Source organism: Miscanthus floridulus, chromosome 13, assembly GCF_019320115.1.
Source record: "Miscanthus floridulus cultivar M001 chromosome 13, ASM1932011v1, whole genome shotgun sequence".
Classification (NCBI taxonomy): Eukaryota; Viridiplantae; Streptophyta; class Magnoliopsida; order Poales; family Poaceae; genus Miscanthus; species Miscanthus floridulus.
In genome coordinates this window covers 85161172-85185590 of record NC_089592.1, presented here as the reverse complement: position 1 = coordinate 85185590, position 24419 = coordinate 85161172, and the positions used below count along the sequence as shown (strand labels likewise).

Genomic DNA, 24419 nt, shown 5'->3' with positions numbered 1-24419 from the left:
TCACGTCCTGCAACGTCAAGATCATCTCGCCACAAGGTAGGTGGAACGTGTGGGTCTTAGGCCACCACCTGTTATAAGAATAAAACGACTATTAGTTGCCTCCAATTTGTTATAAGAAAGTTTATGTACAAAGAATGCACTCGCACCTATCTACAGCTGCAGTAAGTAGTACTGGGTCAAGGGGCGGAAGACCGTGGTTGACAACACGGACAAGCTCGAGGAAGCCGGCACGTCGTATGTACGACGTATAACGCTCGTCCCACTGATGCGCCCTGGTGTGAGTGCGGGGCCTCAAAGGAGACAAGGACACCTCTACGTTGTTGTCACTTAAGATGTGTGCTTGGTGCTGGTCGTCGTACTACACCTCCAGAATGGGGTACAACGGGTGCTGCGTGGGAGGAGCCATCCTGTTACAAATTGATAAACAAAACGTTAGAGTATTCAAATTAACAAAATTCAAGTTAACATTAGTAAGTTCATAAACAAATCACAAACAAATTCACTAACCTAACTAGCATAAATCTCTAAACTCAAAATCCTAACTATACTAGATAATAAATACATAATCAATCCATATAAAACTTTGGTTCTAAAATTACAAGTAATCTCTCTGTCTCAAAATAAATACACATCTTGTTTTTCGAGTAGTCAAATATGTTTAAGTTTGATCAAAACTAAAAAAACGGTATCAAAATTTCTATCTCCTAATAAGTTTATTACGAAAGTAAACTCCATGCTTAATGTAATAGTACATATTATGTATCATAAATATTAGTACGCTATTATATAAATTTGATCAAAGACACTAATAGTCAATGAAAATAACCTCGATGCCCCTACATGCTCCTAAAAATGCTAGCACTAGGAGACCATCATCAACTCTTTTGCTTCTGCGCCGGCCGCTCGAGGATTGCGAGGGCACGTGGGGTATCATAGGGATACAAAAAATACCAACTATACTAGATAATAATAAAAAAATATGAAATCGAGAGGGAGGTACCTTAGAAGCGGGCGGCATTGACGCGCCGGCGTTCGTGGCGCGGCCGGCTAGGGCGCTGCGCGGCGGGAGTGGCCGGGCGCGGCCGGGCCGTGTGGGCGCTGGCGGGGCGAGGCGAGGCCGGGCGGGGGCGTGTGCGGCGTGGCCGGGCGGGCGCGGGCACGTGCGGCCGCAGGCAGGGCGCTGGCGGCGTTCGGGCGGATGGGCAGGGCAGGGGTGCGTGCGGATGGGCGGGCTCGCACGCGGTATATATCTGGTCCTGCCGCGCCACAGATCAGGGCGCGGCACTGCCGCGCCAGGGTCGGTGGTGCGACAAGACCCGCCACGTCAGCGGCCCCCAGGCCGGCCCACGCCACATCAGCCCTGTGCCGCGCCACCATGCATGGCGCGGCACAGGCATTTGACCGTGTCAGGGCAACAGGCGCGACTAAAAGTGTTAGTTTTAAAAAAACCGACAGTGTTAGATTTAAAATTATATTAAAAAAATGTTAAAATTAAAAAAAAATCCCACCACCTCGGGTGGATCTCCAGTACGTGATGCAGTCCCCGTGCCCGTTAGGTGTGGCGAACGCAAGCACAGGAAGGAAGGTGTTCCTATGGACTATGGAGCACGGCGGCCCCACGCCCGTCCGGTGCGCAATGGCAACTATCGTTTGTCATCGACACCGCCAGCACCCAGCAGCCCGGACCCCGGAGCAGCGACCAGCGAGCGAGGAGGGGGCGGAGCGGGCGGGCCGTTGGCAATTGCAAAGCTGTGTGGCCCAGCTTCGGAAGAAGAAGAACGCAATCTAATCCACGTTAGTTACGATCGTGATCAGACATGTCACGAATAATGAAGAAGTTAAGCAGAGCTTATCCTATCCGATTATGTGCGGGTGTAAAGTTTTGGGTTGTCACATTAGGTGTTACACGTGGATGTTGTACGAGGTGTTCAAATACTAATAAAAAAACAAATTATAAAATCTATCAATAAATCGCGAGATAAATTTATTAAATCTAATTAATCCGTCATTACCACATATGTTACTGTAGCACTTTGTTATCAAATTATGAACTAATTAGACTTAAAAGATCTATCTGGTAAATTAGTCGCAGTCTATGTAATTAGTTATTTTTTAGTCTTTATTTAATACTCTGTGAACGCGTGAAATATTCGATGTGGTGTAAAGTTTTAAGGTGGGAGCGGAGCTGGTGGCATTCAGCGAGAAAGGTAGCGGGGCCATGCTCATGCATGGCGCGCGCTTGGACTGACATGACGCGGCACCACTCCGACCGACCGCCAATCCGCCAGGTTTTGCTTAGGCGCATGCATGCACAGCGACAGCGATAGCACACATGTGGTGCGGATGTGGACCGACCCGTGGTCCGTGCTAGCTGCTGTGCCTTCTGGGCTTTCTTCGGTTTCTGTCTCGCGTCGCTGGTGGAAATCGGAGAAACTAAAACTACCGTTAGTATTGGTCTCGTGGACATGCAACTATGCAAGCAAAGGCGCCTCTGCCGATGATGAGCTGCGTGTGTGTGCCTATCTTCGCTCTCACTTTCTCTGGGCTGGAGCCGAGAACGGAAAGCGCGCGCATGTGTTGTGGCCACACCGTGTGGGCGACCGTCATCCATCATCGTTCATCAGGCGGCGCGTGCAGCTGCAGGGCGTCCCCATCACTCTGTCTGACAAGGAAAACAGGAAATGCTTGCCGAAGCAAGTGCCGAGAACGAGGAATCTACTCTATTCCTCCCTCCAGATACGCATCTCCCCGGGGGTACGTCGTCGGTTTCCGTTGCGGGCGCGCGCACCGCGACGCACGCGGCGGCAGCCTTTTCTTTCGCCGGGGCCGAAACACACGCACGGGGACCGCGGTCCGCGAGCGAGGTGGCTTGTGATTGTGTTGTGGGGGCGTCGTGAGATGGAGCGGGGCAGACGGGCAAGCCAAAGCAATGGGCAGCGGCAGCAGGAACCGCGGCCGCGTAAAGACGCCCGTTGAGCGGCGCCGGCCCGGACGGGCCCAGCGCTAGCTGCTGCTGCACCTAGGGCGGGCCAGACCCCAGTGTCAGTGTCAGTCTAAGTAGCAGTAGCCTACCGCCAAGGAGGCGGAGGGCACCAGTGCAGCACCGGTACTAAAGATGAGCAACGGGCCAGCACGGTCCGAGCCCGGGCCAGGTACGGCCCGATCGAGCTCGGGCCCTTTTGGCCCGCCGGGCCACTGGGTCCATCGGGCCAGCCCATAGCCCGTTACACAGTAAACACCATATTTCAAACAGCATAATCACAGGTTCAAACTTCAAACAATCACAGGTTCACATATTCATATTCAACAATAACAGAAACACCAAATGACAAAAGATTTGAGCTGTTTGTGCAATGCCGCCTCATTAAAAATCTTTCTAGGTAAAACTCACACCTCGTGAGATAAAACCCTAGAAAAGAAAAGAGTACGGCCAGCTCAATAAATTAAAATGTTCAAATTGTTCAAAGTTATTACAAACCAGCTAGCTCAAATGTCTCAACTCTCACAACTAAAGTCGCACTCATAGCCTCTCAGGCTCTCGGCTCTCAGCAGTCAACCATCACCAGCAGTAGATGATCCACCAGCTTCATCATCAAGGTACTGCTCTTTGAAGTACTCTTCTAGCTCTTTGTCCTCCACAGTGTGCTGTCCACCGGATTCATCTAGCTCTCAGTCTTTGACACAGATTAGCATCTCCACGCTGTCCGCGCCCAATCGTCGTCGCCGATCCTCAATGATCCTGCCAGTAAGACTAAAGGTAGACTGCGAAGAAGTAGTTGATACAGGAACAGTCATAATATCTTTAGCCAAGGTACAGAGAACTGGATAGGTTAGTTTATGCTCATGCCACCAATTGAGGATATCAAAGTCATCATCATATGCCACAACATTGTCACTGTCAAGGTAAACAGTGAGCTCAGAGAGACCAGGAGGCACAATAGATCTTGCAGATGCACTTGAAGGACCAGAAGAAACTGATCCTCCAAAAATTTTGCCCCATGCCTGCTTTCTCTTACTTGTCAGTCCAGATGGATGGGTGGTTCTAGCTGGCCTAGCAGCACCAAATTTAGATTCATACTTGTCATAGAGTTTATGCAACTCAGATTTAACCTTAGCAAAGTAATCAATGTAACTCATATTGTTACTTAGAGCAAGCAAGTCAAGCACATTTCCCAGACCTTTCAACTTAACCCTTGGGTCTAGAATAAATGCAAAAGAGTATAACAGTGGTATATTCTTCCAATACTTAAGAAATTTATTCTTCATTGGCACAACTACAGCAGCAAGAGTATTATCATGTTCAAATTCATGCAGATGGGATGCAATCTCAAGTATGTGATGCAGTACCAAAGGACTAGTGGGGTAATAAACACCAGAAAGTACAACAGTTGAATCATAGAACAACTCAAGGAACTGCAATACCTTATCAGCAATATACCAATGTTGTTCATTCAATAGAGGATAGCCAGACTGAGAATTGATGAACACAGAAAACACAGATCTATATGGCATGAGATGTTTTAGCATAAGGTAGGTTGAGTTCCATCTAACATCCATGTCCAAAGCAAATTTACGAGGCCTCATACCCTTAGCAATGCAGTAGTTTTTGAATTGTGCAATGCGATGATTAGATGAATTCAGAAAGTTAATTGCAGTCCTAAAAACCTCTGTGTGGTTTAAGCCTTTTCAAACCAGATTTAATAATCAAATTAATTATATGGTAAGCACATCTCTGATGCACAACATGATATATCTTTTTACTAGGATTCAATGGATCAATATCATAACCCAAGTAACCAGCAAGCAGAGAACTCAAAGTAAGCATAGTAGATGTATTAGCAGATGCATTATCAAGGCTAACAGAGAAAACTTTGTCAAGTAGGCCCCAATCTCCAAGCACACCAGCAATAATTCCAGCAATGTTAATACCACTATGAGTCACTTCAATCAGTTTAAAGCCAATAACAGCTTTCTTAAGTTCCCACTCAGAAGTAATATAGTGAGCAACAACAGTGATATAATCTTCCTTAGCATTGCCAGACCAGATATCAGATGTCAAACAAACAGAAGACACACCAAGCATTACTTCATTTTTTAGGTGATGCAGTTTTTCATTGAAAAGCTTAGAAAGATCTATAGATGTGGTGAATCTAGACACTCTCTTGTATTTAGAATTGTGAGCACGCTGAATATAATCATCCCAAGCATCATTGTTAGCAATAGATAAAGGCAGATCTAATCTAGCAATCAAACGGCAAAGCTCAGCTCTAGCAACATCAGGCCTATATTCCCAGTTCCTATAAGACCCATCAGGATTCAAAGCAAGCCTAGTTTGAACCAAATTAGCCTATTCTGTTTTCTTCTTGCATGAGAGCATATGTCTTTTCAAATGACCAGTGCCATTAGCAGATTTACCAGACAAACGAGACTTACAGAGCTTACAAATAGCAACAACACGTACCTCACCGTCCACTGTCTCTATGATTTCATCAAAGTTAGCCCAGACAGGGGATCGATGCTTACTAGTAGTGGACAAAGCTAGAGATGCTGCATCGCTGGTGGCCGCAGCACTAGCCGCTGCATTGTCTCGGTTGGTCGGAGCAGCACTCCTACCGAACAAGAGATGAGCAGCATCTCCCATGTCATCTTCGTCATCGGGGATCTACCCTGTGGCCCTAAGCTCATCGTTGATGGTTGGACCATCGTCGCCATTAGCGGACTCAGAGCCGACCATGGCAGATGGCACCCACCCAACCGGCACCGTCCCTCAACGCCTCCTGCAGCACCAGCTACACACCGGCGACCTATGAACCAAAAACACCAAGAAATGGATTAGGGTTCATGTGATTGCCTACTAGATCTAGGGTTAGGGTTAGAGGTACTTGCCTGCATGGAGACGGAGCCCGGTGCCGGAGAAATGGAAAAGAAGACGAAGACGAGACGGAGAAGAGGGGGGAGACAAAAGGAGATCCTAAGATCCGGTCAGAGAGAGACAGAGAGTCAAACTAGTCAGAGAGGTAGGGAGGAAGAAGTGAGATGAGGAGGGGGGAGAGATCAGAAAAGAGGAGATCTCAACATCCGGCATCAGCAGCGGTAGCCTGGGAGGTGGACGACGGCAACGGTAGCCTAGGAGGTGGTCAATGGTGGGCGGCGGGCGGCGATCGATGGTGAGAGGCGAGGCGAGGTGGGGATTAGGGTTAGGGTTTCAGAGCTTAGAGGTGAGGGTGGTGGACGAACGGCTGCGGGCACGGGCGGAGTGAGGGGGAATGGCCAAAGGTGGGGGTCCGCCAGGGCAAGGGGGCTTATATAGCCCCTCCAGCTGCCGGGCCTCCACCGGGCCGGCCGTTGTAAAATGGGCCGGGCCATGCCGCCCGGCGGGCTAAGGCCTCAGCCCAAGCCTAGCCTGCTATGGGCTTTGGGCCGACACAGGCCCGGTTAGGGTTCGGGCCATGCCGTGCTCAGGTCGGGCCCAATAACCGTGCTTTGGGCCGGGCCTTGGGCCCATGGGCTGCATGCACATCTTTAACCGATACCATACCACAGAGGGGTTGAGATGCCAAGCCAAAAGCAGGCAGACGAGCCAGCGCTGCCTGCCCCCTGCTGGAGCCGACGCTAGCCGCTTTCTGCTGTCGCAAAGCAGGCAGAGCCGCAAAGGCAGGCTTCTATCGCCCCACCCTAGATCTCACTCACTCACTGTGGCCCGCCTGCAGGCCGGTCCCCCGTCCCTCTCGCCTAGTCGCCCTCCTTCCTGCTGCTCCGCGTGCTCCCTCGCACTCGCAGGCTCGCGCACGGCGCACGACGCACGCACGCTCCGTCGTCGACTCGTCGGCCTCGGATCTCTGTCTCTGCCGGGGTGAGGCCGCGAGGGCTGCATTTGCATCGGCGGTGAGCTGCCCTCTGCCTGCGAGCTGCAACATGTTGCGCCGCTCAGGATAACTGGGCTGGGCCCTCGGGTACGCTGGGCCGCTCTTTAACTTGTTCGACTGGTACAGTGCACAATGAATTTCGGATGGTTTTGGATGATTCAATAGTGTTCTGTGAGAGAGAATAAGCTAAAACAAGCTGGGAGTGTACCAGCCGAACGCAATGCCCGCGTCACGCGTTTCAGAGAGGAACAAGTTTTATTTGCCCTCCCTCAACAATCACATAGGTTTTGCTAAAAAAATGGCACATAGGTTTGATTTATCTTCCTCGCTTAGGAATTCGGTTTTCTAGAGTCCTTCAACTATTGAAACCGTCCGATTTATCTCCTCGAGCGGTTTGGAGAGTGGTTTTAGCTGATGCCGCGCTACATGGCGCAAAGTTAGTCACAAAGGAGGTAAATCAGTCTTTCACAATAGTTCAAGAAGATCAATTAGATTTTATAAAAAAATTGTAGAAGTAATTTTTCCAAAACCGTTTTGTCCCCTAGAACCCCTCAGGTATAATTTTTGAATGCTTGAATGAGCCATATTACAGGACGAAGGGAGTACGACATGTAATCTACTACATGTTTCCTATAAAAAGGTAGAAATCATGTTGGCCCCGTTCGCTGGTCTGAACTTTGGCTGAAACAGGCTGAAAAACACTGTTCCGGCTGAATTGTTGTGAGAGAAAAACACTGTTCCGGCTGAAAAAACAAGCCGAACAAGCCAAATGAAGGGAGTACGGCATGTAATCTACTACATGTCTTCTTAATGCATTAATTTTATAAAGTGTTATTTTGTTCCACACCTATGTAAAAAGGTATATAAATGTTCTCATCTCATTTTATTAGACTAGAACAATTAATGTGCATAAAAAAATCGACTTGTCATTTAGCTTTTGAGCCATGTTTATGCCTTACAAATGTGCGAGGATTTTTTTTTCATGTTGCAATGTACAAATATATTTGCTAATCTAATGCTAAAACAAGATTTTCCGAAAATTGCAGTTGGCATTCTATCTTGTTTGTTAAAAGTTACATGACCTATCGATAATATTCAGAGAAATTAATGTTTTGGCCCTAAATAAAGTTGTGCTTAGTTTTTTGGGCCATTTTTCCTTTGAACTTTCCTATCTGGCCCTAAAACGAATTTCATTTAGTTTCTAGCCCTTCCATTATTTGTAACGGTGTTAACTTGTATGTGAAATTACATTTTTACCCCTAACACCAAATGTAACGGTTGGAGTCCATGTGATAAGGTCATACAGCCTTTGGATTACACAGGTTTGGTTGGGACACTTTTAAATTTCATTTCAAATTAAAACTTAATTTTGAGCATGTGCTTTGTGAAAAAACTTTTGATTTTACCTACAGGTATATACACTGATAAATTTTTTGAAATACTACTTTACATACCATGAATATAGATGTTTTTTAGTCCATTTTAAGGCTAAACACCTAAGGCTAGGATATAACGTTATGAGAAGAATTTTTTAATTTCAACTCAAAACTACAAGAGGTATGATGCAACTCAATTTCGTACTACGTCCGCAAAGTTTAGCTAATCACGCGTATGTGCTGGCGTGACTATCAGCCTATTCATTTCGGCTGAAACAATCGTGGATTATAATCCACGATCGTATAAGCCGAAACGAACATGTTGCATAATAGTTAATCGTGCATAACTTTTAGCATGACTAAAAAGGCTATTTTTACAAATTTATTAGTTTGATACATGCTTTTTATAAAAGCTTGTTTTTTTAGGTTATTCAAATAAAAAAAATCGGTTTCCTCTGCCCTCTGTTAGGCCGCCGCCGCCTCGGTGCTTCCTGAGCACGGAGTGTTCGTGCAATCGTGCGAACCCTGAAGCACCTAGGGTTATGCATCTGCCGCTGTTCCTTTGCCAGATGATTCCGTAAAAAATGTATTTTTGTTCCTTCGGCGAGTTTGGTGAACCGGATCTGCTACTTATTTGTTTGAGTTATCGCGGCATGTCTTCGTCGAGTTCTCAGAATCGCCCAGGGACCTCGGTTGCGTGCAGCCGTGCGCAGCGGCGCGGAAGGTTAGCGCCGCCGATTCATCCCCGTGGGCGTCTCTGCACGAGGATTTGGTGAGCCTAGTCGGATGGCGAGTGCTAGCCGGCGACTTCCGGGACTACATCCGCTTCCGAGTCGTGTGCCGCCACTGACAGTCCAGCACAACCTGCCCGCGCGGCCTCGGCATCGTCGACCCGCGCTTCTACCCGCGCCGGTGGATGCTGCTGCCGGAGGGACGCGCCATGCACCTAGGCCATGGCAAGCTCCGCAGCTACGGTGGTGCAGCTTATCTAGGAAGCGTTTTTTTTAAGATAAGCTGCATAAATAGAGTAAAAGCGACGGTTAAAATAAGCTAGTCTGATTCAACTTCTGCTTTTTAGTACAAACATGCAGCCTGTTCGGTTGGCTGGTTCGTATCGTTGCTGGTTCGTGAAGAAGTACTGCTGGCTGGTTTGTGTGAGAGAAAAATACCGTTCCGGCTGAAAATTTACGATCGTTTACGATAAGCCACAACCAAACGAACAGGCTGATGAGCTGTGGGAATATGCGTGGTCAGAATAACCTGTTGAAAAACGTGACGTTTGGCTGTTGATTTCAGCTTATTTTGGCCATAAGCAGCTTATAAGTTGTACCAAACAGGCCATACATCCGCTTCTTCAACCTCTCGACTGGTGCCTTCGTCCGCGTCAAGCTCCCCTTTTCAAGGATCACTACGTCCTCTACTCTATCGACGGCATCCTCCTGCTGTACAGGGACCATGACACTGCCATCCGCCTCCTTCACCCCTTCACCGGCAATACCGCAGAGTTCCCGCCGCTGAAGACCCTCTCGCGATACGTGCGCTGCCGCTCGGAGGGGGAGATGTGGCACTTTCTTATAAAGATTTGTGCTGCCAACATCAGCATTGGTGCAGATGGACTCGTCAGAGTAATGATGCAGCCAAATCAGGTGTATAATATATGCTTTGCTACGGGTTTTTTGATCGGCTTATCGTTCCTAATCGGTCTGGTACCGATTAGAACGATCAAGACGATTAATCAACGACCAGGATGATTAATCGACCTCTGATCGGTCTAGTCGTCCATATAATCATCTAGCATATAGCAGGACTATATAAGTATATATATAATATACCATATACTATATATTTATATAATAGACATCGAGCATATTTCTAGTTAGTTGGTTACTTACCTATGAGATCTGACTCCATATTCTTGTCTCAGCCTCCATATGTTTCTGATTTTCTGCAGGAATAATAGATAACTTGAGTAAGTAGATGCAAAAAAATAGTGTGACATAGCACATACTCAATCCAGATCCAGAAAAGTAGGAATTAAGAAAACTAGCATAGTCCACAACTTACTTAATATAGTACGAGTACTGAGTAAATACTACAAACTAAATAATTAAACACTAGAAACAACATTCAGAGTTTTTAAGATAACACTAGCTGCCATTCAATCAGTATTCAACAACCATCTAAATCTAAATAAGCAAATCATCATCCAAATTAAAGCCCGCCTCCGTCTCCACCCGAGTCTCCATCCACCTCCATTCCTACTTCAGCATTAGATGCATCTGGCTGAACTTGTGCTTCATGGTCATCATCTTCATCATCAATGCTATCTAGAGCAGCAGCTGTAGCAGTCCTTGACGCTTCCTGGTATACATCTGGCTGACAGAGGCTGCTACACGAACAGCAACAGCCCTAAGCAAGTTGCGGCCCTGTAGATTCTCAGATACACCAATAACTTCATCAACAGCAGCCCAAGTCGATTCCTCACAATTCTCATCCATCCATTCATTATCCCACTGAAATTCATCTAGCGTGAGGGGGTTGCTCTTCTGTCCTTTGCAACCAAGTTCTCTGATTTTTTGAAACATGTTTGACATCTTTTTGTTGTAACTGACATATACCAATTTATTTAACCTCTTGTGCTCTAATCTGTTACTCTTTGTGGTGTGGAACTGCATAAAAAATAATGAACAACACATTAGTTTACAAGCAATATCACAAATACATAATTGATTTTACTTCGAACTAGCAGTGGTACTTACATGGGAAAAACACTCCAATTACGCTCACAACCTGATGCAGAGCAGCAAAGACTAATAATTTTCTTTGCTAGACTTTGGAGCTCAAATGAGTAGCCACCATAGGAATTCCACCAGCGAACTGAAACACAATTACCTAATAATCAGGTCATAACAAAACAAATATTGAGAAGGATTGAAGGTTTTAAAATATCCAAAACTTACTAGGGTTCTTTTTGTCTCTGTCCCTTATTGCTAATGGCATTGAGAAGCCTTCACCTTCAGACTGTTCATAATCATCAGCTTGACGAGAAATCTTGGATTGTTCATTGTCATCCGCCACCATTTTGTATAAAATTTCATTGAACATGATCCTTAGCCTTGCAGCTTTTCTCTTGTCTTTCTCCCTTAAGGCAAATAACTTGCTTGGATTCAAGAATAGGGCTGTCCCATACAACTTCTGCTGCATTTGGTTTTCCCACCTATTATCATAGCGCTTCATTACTTCTTTAAGCAAGTCGGTTTTAGCTTTTAAAAAATCTTTGATGGTGGTCTTTGCATGATCCATGGCTGCCATGATCTCAGGAGCTGCTGGTGTCTCATCCCCATCTGTAATCCTTAGAGCGACGAGAAGGGGCTATGAAGCTCTCAAGCAACACTCCACTCTATTCCAAAAAGGCATGGAAAGAACAATATCCTCAACTTGTTTGCCTTCACTAGTGTTAGACAGAGTGTTAGCCTACCATTCTTCACTAACAACTAAAGCTCTCAAGCCATTTTTGTGCTTGTACATACTTGCCAATGTTAGGTAAGAAGTAGCAAATCGAGTCACAACTGATCTCACAAGATCTCCACCTATCTTCTGTCTCATTAGATCAAGTATCCTCCCATGCTTGTATAGAAATCTGCACACTTTCTTGCCCCAACTGATGGCAGTGTTGAATTCTTTTATCTCACCAATGTCTTACAGCAACAAATTCAGACAATGGACAGCACAAGGTGTCCAAAACAAATATGGGATCCTCTCCATTAGAATCCTTCCCGCTGCCTTAAAGTTGGCCCCATTGTCTGTGACAACCTGCACCACATATTCCTTCCCAATCTTGTCAACTTGCTGCTCCAACAAATCAACTAGCATTTGTGCATTTGCTATCTCACTTGAAGCATCCACTGAACCTAGGAAGAAGGTCCCTGCTGGACTGTTGGCAAGAAAATTGATTATATGTCGGTGGCTTGTATCCGTCCAACCATTGGACATGAGAGTGCAGCCATATTCTTTCCAACTCTCCTCATGCTTTTTTCTTAGTTCTGTTGTCCTATTGACAGCCCTTTCAAGCAATGGTTCCCTAATTTCATGCATGGTTGGTACTTTTCGCTTGAGTCTTATCCCAGAACTTGGTACTTTCGCTGGTTCAACTTCAGTAACTTCATCCTCTTTATTTGCTTCTTGTTCTTGTTCACCATCTCCAGGAAGTGCCACAATTGTAGTCTTTGTATTCTTCTTCAAGTAAACAATCATCTCTCGCTGGACTATTGGAGGTGGTTTTGGGCACTTCATTGCATCCCCATAACCCCCAGCAAGGCTCATCTTGAATCGACCGATTTATGTAGGCACTACCTTCTTACAGAAAATGCACTGAATAAATTCCTTCTTCGTAGAATCTGGCCACCACCCATACTTCCATCCTGGGTCTTGAGATCGAGCCTTCCTCTTGGGATCTTTAGCCTGCTGAGCAAGTTCTGGAGACAGTGCTGCTATAGCCTTTTCTACAAGGGCTGAAACATCTGGAGCAGCTGAGGATGCTGAACCAGCACCTGATGCAACTTATGAGCTTGCACCAGCACCTCCTTTAGGATTAGACTTCCATTGCAAGCTGCCGCCTTCGATTTTCATCTACGCAAGTTCAGCAAAGAGCCAAAGAAACAAAACATTAAGATTTGAGCATAGTGTAGAGAAAAGGAGATAACAGAAATGACAGAACAAAGCCGATTTAATGACTCACCTTCAGAGGAGCTCATCTTCGTGCTCCCTGGACCTGCAGCCTGCAAGTGGGGAAGAGAATAGGCGACCCTGCAGCAGAAGGGAGGAGGAAGCAACAAGCAGCAGGGAAGATCCACAGATGGGCTGTTTGGATTGGAACTGGAAGGGAGGGAGGAGGGAGTGAGATGCACGCAGCAAGGAAGAGATGGAGCTCAGTTGCACACACAGCGGGAGTGAGGAGTACTGAGGACTAAGGAGAGAAAAAGTGGGGGTGAGGTATATAAGAGAAACCCTAATGGGCCTGGCCCAAATAAATATAGCCCAGTAAACTAAAGTAGCCTATCTGTCTATTTAGTGTTGGTCGGCAAAGAGACCTAATTGGACGATTAATCGCGAGTAATTGACGATTAATCGGACGATCAGGTTTCTGATCGCTCTGATCGAATCGGAGGGCCTAATCAAGTGCTAAGTACCGATAAGAACGATTAATCACGATTAATCGGACGATCAGAAAACATTGGCCTCTGGTGATCAGCAATGGAGGGTGACAACAACCTGGGAGCGCAGCAACCTTTCTTCAAATTTGCCATTCCAAGGAAAGCTTTATGTGTTGCTGCGAGCTGAAACAGTTAGAGATGAGCATGAGGTCATACAAATCGACCCACCCTAGCAGGAAGGTACGGACACTGGCTGGTTGCAAAATTTAAATGGCCAACTAGCGACACAAGCTATCTATCGTATTACTACCATCTAGGTCTTGTTTAGATCACCTCCAAATTCCAAGTTTTTTTACTCTCTCTCCATCACATCAATTTTTAGCTGTTTGCATGGAGCATTAAATGTAGGTAAAAAAAATAACTAATTGCACAATTTAGTTGGAAATCACGAGATGAATCTTTTGAGCCTAGTTGGTCCACGATTGGACAATATTTACCAAATAAAACGAAAGTGCTACTATTCATCGGGTTGAAAATATTTGCAATCTAAACGTGGCCCTAGTAGAATGCAACTCAGAGATTTTGGTGATTGGCACAAAATGGCATGCGGTTTGCTATTCAGTTTACAGGCTAGCTGATCTTATGCTGGGAAGGACTGTCCCTCTGACATCCATAGATGGCAATGCACTCTTCATTGGTAGGAGGTCAGTCTGTGTCAGCTCTAAGGTGTTTCCTACCATTGTGCCTGACACCATTGTCATGCGCGAGTCCAAAATTTATCTTAGTCAATACCACCTCAGTAGTGGCACATTATCACAAGCAACAGATGGAGTAATCGCAGAAGAAAAAGATATTCCAGGTCCTTATAGCATCATGTGCCATATCATAACCTGCGGCTCTCCTCCATACTGGTTGGTGCCCTGGTTTTCGTTTTCAATCTTTGTTCAAGTAAATTGCGACTGTTCCTTTCACTTGAACATTTTATTTATGTTGCTATGCAAGCTCACTCCCTTCCCCTATCCTCTCTGCTGTAGGAACAAAGGGAAGATATTATGTAAGGAGATGGCGCCCAAATGGAGGGTGAAGAAAAAGTTTCGTTATGGGGTAAGTCTCACCTATAGTGCAATGATTATGTTGTATTTTATGCACCTTTAGCTTTTACTGCTGGGGTTGCCATATTTCACCAAATAATAAAAGCTTGCCGTTTTTTGCTGAAAGACACCGAAGAAACTTATCTTTGCTGCTGAACACAATAAACATGGTTTAATGTTCTCAATGGATTTTTTTAACATTTACTAGAGGACAATTAATCCTGCGTAGCAGCAAATATACAAAATGTTGTATTAGTGTCTAATAGCAAAGATTTGTTTTTTTGGGTTCTTTTCAGCAAGAGTGACATGTTTTGAGTGTCCTATGGCAAAATTCTCCTCTACATAGCTTTGTGTGCCTTGTACAGCTTCTTTTATTTTATTAATATAAAAGCTTACAGTGGGGGCTTCCCCTGCTGTACTATTTTCAAAAAAAAAAATCTCCTTTACAAAGGCTCACCACAGTTAATTAATTGCTTGGGTTTTATAAGTAGTAAAGTGACACAGAGCACAGTCTCAAATCAGCAGGGTAGCTGTAGATTTTGCTTTTAATTTGTATCATGTGGCAATATGTACTCATACGGCATACATTCTCTACTGGGGTTGGTAAACTGCTAAAAAATTCTGTATTTACCAGTGGTGATTGCCTACTTTGTCAAAAATTTACTGATCTTTTTATTGGCATTGGTTATAATTATTGCTAGTGTTGTTATGTACAACACAAATTTTTTAGGTAAAATTCTTAACAAGTTAATAAGTTTTGGCTACAAAAACGAACATATCCAATGAGAAAAATAAGATGTTCAGTTCAGCTTTGTATTTGCATTTCACCACATATATGGACTTTTATTTGTCGCAACAATAGTCACAGAAATCTTGTCGGCTGGGTCACGGGTGTCTAAAAAGTAAACCATGGGTTGATGAACCTTTGTATGCCACGTATTGTAGTTACAGAAGATAAATACAGAGTATTAGGAAAAAAAAAGAACAAGGCACACTAAATTGGGCAGCATATGGTGCCCAATGAGCCTTCTAGCCACTAACTTAACCCTAACAACGTCACCCACGGGACAGCTGCCTTCTCCCTCGTGGCTCTCTTCCTCGCCTCCTGTCTCGTGTGCTCTAATCCATATATAGAGCCAGAAAGTAACACTAATGGCCTTGATGTCCAACTGCAATACAATTTGATCAACCATGCATCCTCCTACCTGAACGCAGAGAGCACCTATGTTCAGTGCACTCTGTCTTCTTAGCTACCTCTCCAAGCATTGCAGCCACAGTTAGCACGCATTGAAATCTAGCAATGCTTGTCGTTTGTAATTTATACACAGTTTCGATCACTATGACTTACTGCCTCTTAAATTTTTGACATGTTAATGATGAACTTAATCAGCAAAGAGAAATGTATTAACACCTCCAGTGTCTTACCATCTCGATCACACTATGATCACGCTATGACCTATATTACCAAGTTTATTGAAAAATGTATTAACACGTTCAATTTCAAACAATTGCACTATCAAAATAAATGTATCTAATGAATGTATTTGTACATTTTTTCTTTAAACTTAGTCAAAAGCTAGAGAAGTTTGACTTAGGACAAAGCTAAATTGACTTCAATTTAGAATGGAGTGAGTACTACTGGTTGCCAATTTTGTCAGAAATTACAGAAGAAAAGCTTTGTTTGTATTAGTTACAAGCCATTGTCATAATGCATGGTCACATTGTTTACATGCGTTTTTGGGCTAGGGAAGGAAAATATTCAGTGAGGGAAATAAGATTGTTACTTGTTCATCACTGCATTTGCACTTAAACAAACAAATGGATTATTAGTAGTTAGCGGTGAAAATGGTCTCACAGCTGGTAGTAGAGATCTGCCAAAGGACATAGAAAGTAACGGCCTTGATATACGAGAATACAACACAATCTGATCAGCCACCCATCCACCTAAGCACGGAGAGCATGCATGAGCATCTATGTCAGAACACCGTCTTAGGTACCTTGCCAAACACTGCAACCACAATTAGATCCAGTTGAAATTTAGTCACAGTTGTCATTTATGATTGTGATGATGTCTGTATTTTAGTCATAAGTGACTTTACCTTGCAATATTTTTGTTCATGCTGAACTTATAATATCAAAGAGAAAACAAGGTATTTGCAGTTGGTATGTTTATTAGAGAATCCAGTTTGTGCAAAGAAGCAAGACAAATGATCATTGCCCTGTTCGCTTGGTTGATAAGCCATGACTGAAATTGCTGTTGGCTAATTTGTTGTGAGAGAAAAATATTGTTTGTTGGCTGAAAAAGTACGGCTTATAAGCCTAAGCGAACAGGGCGCATGTTGATTTCACATCTAGACCACACCTTTCTGTCTTGTACATATTTATTTTGTCGAATAGGAGAGTTGTGTATCATTAAATTTATAGTACTAAGAAACTTCATATATAGGATCTCAGATTTTGTACCTCTTTGTGTTTTCTAATCTTTTATATTTGATCAGATTGGTTCAGTTTACAGTCACTCACTTGCACCTACTTTTATACTTTATCATCCTAGTCCTAGGCATAAGGGCGTCCCCGACAAGGAGATTTGAGCCGGCTATTTGAATGCTGACGAGGATCTAATCTGACGTGGACCTGTGAAAAAGAAGAGAGAGAAGAGTCACCAGTGACACTAAATCGCCGGTCGATTTACTTCACCCGATAAAACACAGAGGAGAGCAGTGGGACCTATAACCTGCAGAAGGCTTCAAAGTCTGCTCCGAAATCCATGTCACTGTAATTTCCCTCCAGATCAGCTAGTTATGTCTCCAGTGCTGTTGCGGATGCCCTAAACGGCTCCTATACCATGATGGATTGGTGGCGATGCGTGGTTTTCCTTGTCTAGCTTTTATGTATCTTGTTATTGTCGTCAAGTTTTCCTTCTCCTACAACTTATATGTACCTTGTTATTGTCGTTGTGTCTCTCACAGATGTTTTCCTGCACTGTAACAAAATTATTATGTCGGTAGTATTCCATATTTAGTCATGTAACTTCATTTCCAAACAGCCATTGCAGTTGCCTTGGTACTTGCCGTGGAGCTAATTTTAACTGTTTAATTTTTAGAAAAAAAGCCATGAAATCTCTTGAAGGTCCCTCGGCAGTGATCCGTCAGCTTTGCCTATTTACCTAGACCTTTTCTTTTTACTCATCCCAGGCGAGCCAAACCTCCAATTTTGGACAAACCTATCACTACCACCTTTTTATTATCTTTTTGTTTTAAAAAAACGGATCAAACAGGAAAGTTATCGATTATATTAAAAAGAGAAGAGAAGTCCAAATTAGATAGAACACAACAATGACGATGACCTAGCTAACAACTGTAAGCAAACATGAAAAACACAAAACACAACAACTGATTCGATTGGGACCTCAATGCATGCCGCACTATTACTCTAAAGCATACCCGGATGAAGAGGCCCTTTTAGATAAAACCATATGAGGCCTGGATGAAGTGGCGCTTTTAGATAAAGTTGTATGACACGGGTGATCACTCCTTTGATGCATATGTGGCATATGCAGGGGAGGTGCAGGTTTGAGTGCTTGATATTTTTTTTTGGCAAAATAGGTTTGAGTGCTTGATGTAAATAAATGAGAATTAACTATTGTATTTCATGATCCATGGTTGTATAAAGGTTTTGAAGTCGTCTTCAAGGTTTAGTAAATTTTTTGTATCATTTACTTTTCTTTTGCATTCCATACAAGTTAAGTTTTACTTCCCGATTTACTATACTTAGTTATCTTGCCGAATAGTTGTGTTAGTATCTTGATCAAGTTATCGTATACTCCGCCCATTCCAAATTATAAGATATCTTGTTTTTTCTAGATTTATAGCTTTTGCTATGCACCTAGATATATGTTATGTCTAGATACATAGCAAATGCTATGAATCTAGAAATGTCAAAACGTCTAATAATTTAGGATAGAGAAAGTATCTTGCTTTTGTTACTTATGAGGATCTTGCATTATGAGAGTCGTCCCTTGCGATCCACGAGCTTAGAGGAACTCTTCCTTTTCATCAAAGGGAGAGTTATATGTTTGACTATAAGGAAGATGATTAGAATCTTACATAGCTTATATGATAGTTTGCCTTACGGATCATCGTGGTAATTAACAGACGGTGACATCCCTAACTATCCATTGCATTCCACCATATTCGTGTAACCTCGTATGGTTCTTATTAGTGCGCTCAGGTAGGTCTCTCCGTCCCATGTACCTAGTTTTTCCGTGCAGCCACAAAGCAATGATTTCTCATTGTCCTCCTAATTCGTTATACGGTTGTAGCTAGATTTATATTAATTTTGTTTAGCTCCTAACAAAAAACCGTTTATGAATCGTTCTCATCTCATTGTCCTCCTAGTTCATTATTCGGTTGTAGTTACCTTTTGGCTCTCCTGTGTATTAGCTTTTTCATACACCTTTTATCTTGCCTAATCAGTCTTAGCTAGACTAGATTTATTTCGTTTAGCTCCACCTCGTCTATAGTTTAGATGGTATACAAATCGATGGCATCCTTTTTTTCTTATTTCTTGATATTCTTTACTTAATTCCCCATCGAAAATTATGATGCTCTAAAGTGTAAAACACACTTTTTTCAAAGACCAAAGTAAAACATATTTTATTAATTTAGAAAACACAAACAAGGTCACCTAGACAACCAAGTTATCCTATATTTACACTTCGATTGTTCAGTGGTCGAAGAATCATTATAACCTTTCATTTTCGTGAGTCACGCAGCCAACTCGGACAATAGTTGCATGGCCAGAAAACTACTTCTCCTTGATTTTAAAGCCATTTATGAAATTTAAAATCCCAAAAGTTATCAGTCATGCCATGACGTCACCAAAACAACTCTAAATGAGGCAAAATTGAAAATTCAAGAAATCAGGGCAATGATTCTTTGGTGCCCTTTCGTTCATGACAGTTGCTCAGTCTTGTAGACTCGTACTGCTTTAAGGCCCCCTTTTACCACACATTATGCAAGCTAATGTATCTCAGCTCTTCTACATCCTCAAATGTAGAAAAACACTTTATCTTGTATATCTGAAATATACAAGATCTGCTGATTACAATCAAGTGATCCGATCCTTTCCATGTGACCATGTCCTCCATGCTGGTTTGAGGCACCCTTTCGCAAATCGCAACATCAACTACACGTCTACACTACTTTTTTTTTAAAACTACACGTCTGCACTGGCTTGCTGCTTCCTCAGCTCGGAGCCTTTCTCTCGCTGACCCGGCTACTCCATTGCCGTTTCCTCTCAGCTGCAGGCATGCATGGTTGATCGCCGGTGTGCGATGGCAGGACAGGACACCCCACCCCACCGCACTGCCCCCATACGCTCCTGTTTCTTTCAATTCGATTGCTTTTCAGGAGTAATGGAGAAGGATCTATAGTCTGTTCGCTAGGTCGTATTTGGCTTATAAGTCATGATTTATCAGCCAACTAACAGTATTTTTTCCTCATACCAAACCAGCCAACAGTATTTTCAGTCATAGCTTATAAGCCAAACCAGTCCAAACGAACATGGCGCTATTCGAGCACCTCTCGCTTTCCCACCGCGCGCTGGCGCAACGAACACGCTCCCATCCCAGAGCAATCACCTCGCCGCGACCTCGTCTCCTCCTCGAGCTGCCATTGTCCACCGCCGCTCTCCAGTCTCCAGGCTCCAGCTAGCGAAGAGTGTATCCGCAGCAACCGTGTGCGAAGACGAAGAAGGCGCGGCAGCCGTCGTCCACTTGTCCCCTCCCGGCCTGCTCCCCTATACGGAAACTAACTCCAAATCGACAGGCTCCCGCACGAGGAACATGTCAAACGCGCAACCACTACCAGTTCCGTCCCAGCGAATAGTCTCCGCGCCTACCGCTCGATACTATAAAACCTGCCACGCGCACCCTTTCCCCTCGCATCGCATCCACCTCTCTCTCAGCTCTGCAAGCTTCGTCTGCAGCAAGCACGAGCAGTCGCACGCACCTAGCAGCCTACACTGTCAGTGGCCGGTCCCTAGCTAGCTCTCTTCAGAGGTCAGATAGCTAGCAAGTTACGTACACCTACTGCAATTCTGCAACTCAGGAGCGAGCCCATGGCCGCTTCCTCCTGCTTCTCATCTCCCGCCTCGGCGTTAGCGGCGCTCTTGCTCGCCTTAGCTGGAGCCGCGCTCGGTCACCGTCCCAGCGGCGGCTCGGCGCTGAGCTCCACGTTCTACGACGCGTCGTGCCCCAGCGCCTACGACGTCGTCCGGCGCGTCATCCAGAACGCCCGGGTCTCTGACCCTCGCATCCCGGCCAGCCTCATCCGCCTCCATTTCCACGACTGCTTCGTCACCGTACGTGAACTAACAGCTGCGCTGATTTGTATCATCTGAGTTGTTCTGACATACACGTACCCGCATTGCATCATCTGACACACACGTACGTACGTACGTACGCTGATTTGTTTCAGGGTTGCGACGGCTCGCTCCTGCTGGACGACGACCTCCCGGCGATCCAGACCGAGAAGCGTGTGCCCGCCAACAACAACTCGGCGCGGGGCTTTCCGGTGGTCGACGACATCAAGAGCGCGCTGGAGGAAGCCTGCCCTGGCATCGTCTCCTGCGCTGACATCCTCGCCCTGGCAGCTGAGATCTCCGTTGAACTCGTAAGCACTCGAGAGCTCGCCCTTTCATCAACCCGCGCTGGCGTGCTAGCGCTACCTCTATCTATCACGCTCACGCCTGATGTAGAACTGACGGAACGAACCGTGCATGGATCGGTGTGCAGGCTGGAGGACCACGGTGGAGGGTGCTTCTTGGCCGGCGAGACGGCACGACGACCAACGTCCAGAGCGCCAGGAACCTGCCGAACTTCTTCGACCCCCTGAACGTCCTCCAGGAGAAGTTTAGAAACGTCAACCTCGACGACACTGACCTCGTCGCCCTCCAAGGTAATCAATCTACATCTACTTACCAACGTAGCAACACAAACAGTTCAAACTTAGAAATTAAAGTTCAAGACAGTGTGTGCCTTAGCTTATCACAAAATCTCAACATATTTGCTATTTCCACTTCAGGAGCTCACACATTCGGCAAAGTACAGTGCCAGTTCACGCAGCAGAATTGCACGGCCAGCCAGTCCAGCGGCGCACTGGAGAACCTCGACCAGGTCACACCCAAGGTCTTCGACAACAAGTATTACAACAACCTCTTAGAGGGCCGCGCTCAGCTACCGTCCGACCAGGTTATGCTATCGGACCCTTCTGCTGCGGCGACCACTGCTCCCATTGTTCATCGGTTCGCAGGCAACCAACAGGATTTTTTCAGAAACTTTGCGGCATCCATGATTAAGATGGGAAACATTAGCCCGCTGACAGGAAAGGATGGGGAGATCAGGAGCAACTGCCGGAGGGTTAACAAAAGCTACTGAATCCGACGATTCAATTCGATTTGTTCCATTTTTTTACTTAACCGAATGCGAGGCTTGTGTAAATAATTCTTCTGTTTCCATTTCCCAGTTTTTGTAACTGTAACTCCGTAAGGTGTTCATCTTACTTTTTTTTGTCCTTTCTGGAAAGAAAATGTAAAAATGTTCTCACGTTGGTCGTGTGCCTGTTTCAAGAAAATTGATTTTATGCGTCTCTCTCTCTCTCTCTCTCTCTCTCTCTCTCTCTCTTTTAATAAAGGTAGCTCATGCTCCAGGACGGTAAAAAAATTAAGATACATAAATCGTAAAAGTTTTGTGATTAATTTAGTATGTTTATTTAATGAATTATCTTTACTGTGTCTATTCGTTTTCTAACACAATGTCTAATTAGATACTCTATAATCTCTATTTGGTTGTGATAATTTATCAATTACTCGATTGGCAAGATCTTTAAGATTATTATGATGATTTTTAGATTTATTCTTATTTCTTGATATTCTTTACTTAATTCCCCATCGAAAATTATGATGCTCTAAAGTGTAAAACACACTTTTTTCAAAGACCAAATGTCGGATACCGTGAGAAGGGGTACCCTAAGCAAGAACCAAAAAACGACTGCTTAGACTTCGTAAAGATCGAAACCAGCTAACAACCGCTGGCCCTCGGCCGACTCTCCGACTCGCCCGAGGCCCCCTCATCGCTGGCCTCGGGCGACCTCTCACCAAAGGCCTCGGCCAATTCTCCGTATCGCTCGAGGCCCCCTCACCGCTGGCCTCGGGCGATCCCCCACCGAAGGCCTCGGCCGACCCCCTCTCGTCGCAGGCCTCGGCCGGGTCGCCGACCCTCCGCCTCACGCGAGGCGGGCTCGGCAACACTCCGCTGCCTCTTCCTTCACCTGTCCCTCTGATAAAACGTCGCGTCGCATTAACTCAGCCAACTGCTGCCACTGACATCGGCCGCATGCTCGGCACAGTACAGCGGAATGGCCGACGGGATGGGAGGCAGGACTGGGCAGGGGTTACCCGCCACTGTGCCCACCGCTATGCACATGGTTGACGCCCATGCCTCACTGTGCTACCAACTCCTACTCCGAGAACAACGCGGTATGGGAGCCACGTCTGGGATACTGTGGCCTCGGAATCAGTACCCAGGACCAATAATTCCCTCCAAAGCCTCGACGGTTTGCTTCAGGGGCTCGGTAGCCTGAGGATCCATGTCCGCCGAGCCCCCCACGATGGCTCGACCTCGGCATCTGCAGAGCCTCGGCTCCCTACGATGTCATCGCACGATGACCGGCACATCACCCCGCCATGTCCTGCCTCAAGCTGTACTGGAGCCCCACGACGCACAAGATCAGGTATGATCGGCGCGTCACTTCTGCACGACAAGGACGGAGCCACTCCATCGACCATACCACAACAGTAGCCGGCTGCAGGGCTTGGACATGCCATCCCCATTCATAGAACGCTATGTAGCAATGTAGATTCTCAGATACACCAATAACTTCATCAACAGCAGCCCAAGTCGATTCCTCACAATTCTCATCCATCCATTCATTATCCCACTGAAATTCATCTAGCGTGAGGGGGTTGCTCTTCTGTCCTTTGCAACCAAGTTCTCTGATTTTTTGAAACATGTTTGACATCTTTTTGTTGTAACTGACATATACCAATTTATTTAACCTCTTGTGCTCTAATCTGTTACTCTTTGTGGTGTGGAACTGCATAAAAAATAATGAACAACACATTAGTTTACAAGCAATATCACAAATACATAATTGATTTTACTTCGAACTAGCAGTGGTACTTACATGGGAAAAACACTCCAATTACGCTCACAACCTGATGCAGAGCAGCAAAGACCTAATAATTTTCTTGCTAGACTTTGGAGCTCAAATGAGTAGCCACCATAGAATTCCACCAGCGAACTGAAACACAATTACCTAATAATCAGGTCATAACAAAACAAATATTGAGAAGGATTGAAGGTTTTAAAATATCCAAAACTTACTAGGGTTCTTTTTGTCTCTGTCCCTTATTGCTAATGGCATTGAGAAGCCTTCACCTTCAGACTGTTCATAATCATCAGCTTGACGAGAAATCTTGGATTGTTCATTGTCATCCGCCACCATTTTGTATAAAATTTCATTGAACATGATCCTTAGCCTTGCAGCTTTTCTCTTGTCTTTCTCCCTTAAGGCAAATAACTTGCTTGGATTCAAGAATAGGGCTGTCCCATACAACTTCTGCTGCATTTGGTTTTCCCACCTATTATCATAGCGCTTCATTACTTCTTTAAGCAAGTCGGTTTTAGCTTTTAAAAAATCTTTGATGGTGGTCTTTGCATGATCCATGGCTGCCATGATCTCAGGAGCTGCTGGTGTCTCATCCCCATCTGTAATCCTTAGAGCGACGAGAAGGGGCTATGAAGCTCTCAAGCAACACTCCACTCTATTCCAAAAAGGCATGGAAAGAACAATATCCTCAACTTGTTTGCCT

At 45.0% G+C, this 24419-nt stretch overlaps 1 protein-coding gene and 1 pseudogene across 2 annotated transcripts; both read left to right on the top strand.

The window, feature by feature from the left end:
* The first annotated feature begins 7292 nt into the window (after positions 1 to 7292).
* Positions 7293 to 14791, top strand: LOC136500204 (uncharacterized; annotated as a pseudogene).
* A 5661-nt stretch (positions 14792 to 20452) lies between these two features.
* LOC136501791 (peroxidase 2-like) lies at positions 20453 to 22117 on the top strand. Of its 2 annotated transcripts, XM_066497324.1 has the most exons (4): positions 20453 to 20849; positions 20966 to 21160; positions 21283 to 21445; positions 21572 to 22117. In XM_066497324.1, exons 1-4 carry the CDS (start codon positions 20607 to 20609, stop codon positions 21922 to 21924), a joined length of 954 nt encoding a protein of 317 aa, XP_066353421.1. In that variant the 5' UTR covers positions 20453 to 20606; the 3' UTR covers positions 21925 to 22117. The 2 variants fall into 2 exon arrangements, with proteins under 2 accessions (XP_066353421.1, XP_066353420.1); XM_066497323.1 differs by having other exon boundaries at positions 21283 to 22117.
* The last annotated feature ends 2302 nt before the right edge of the window (positions 22118 to 24419 follow it).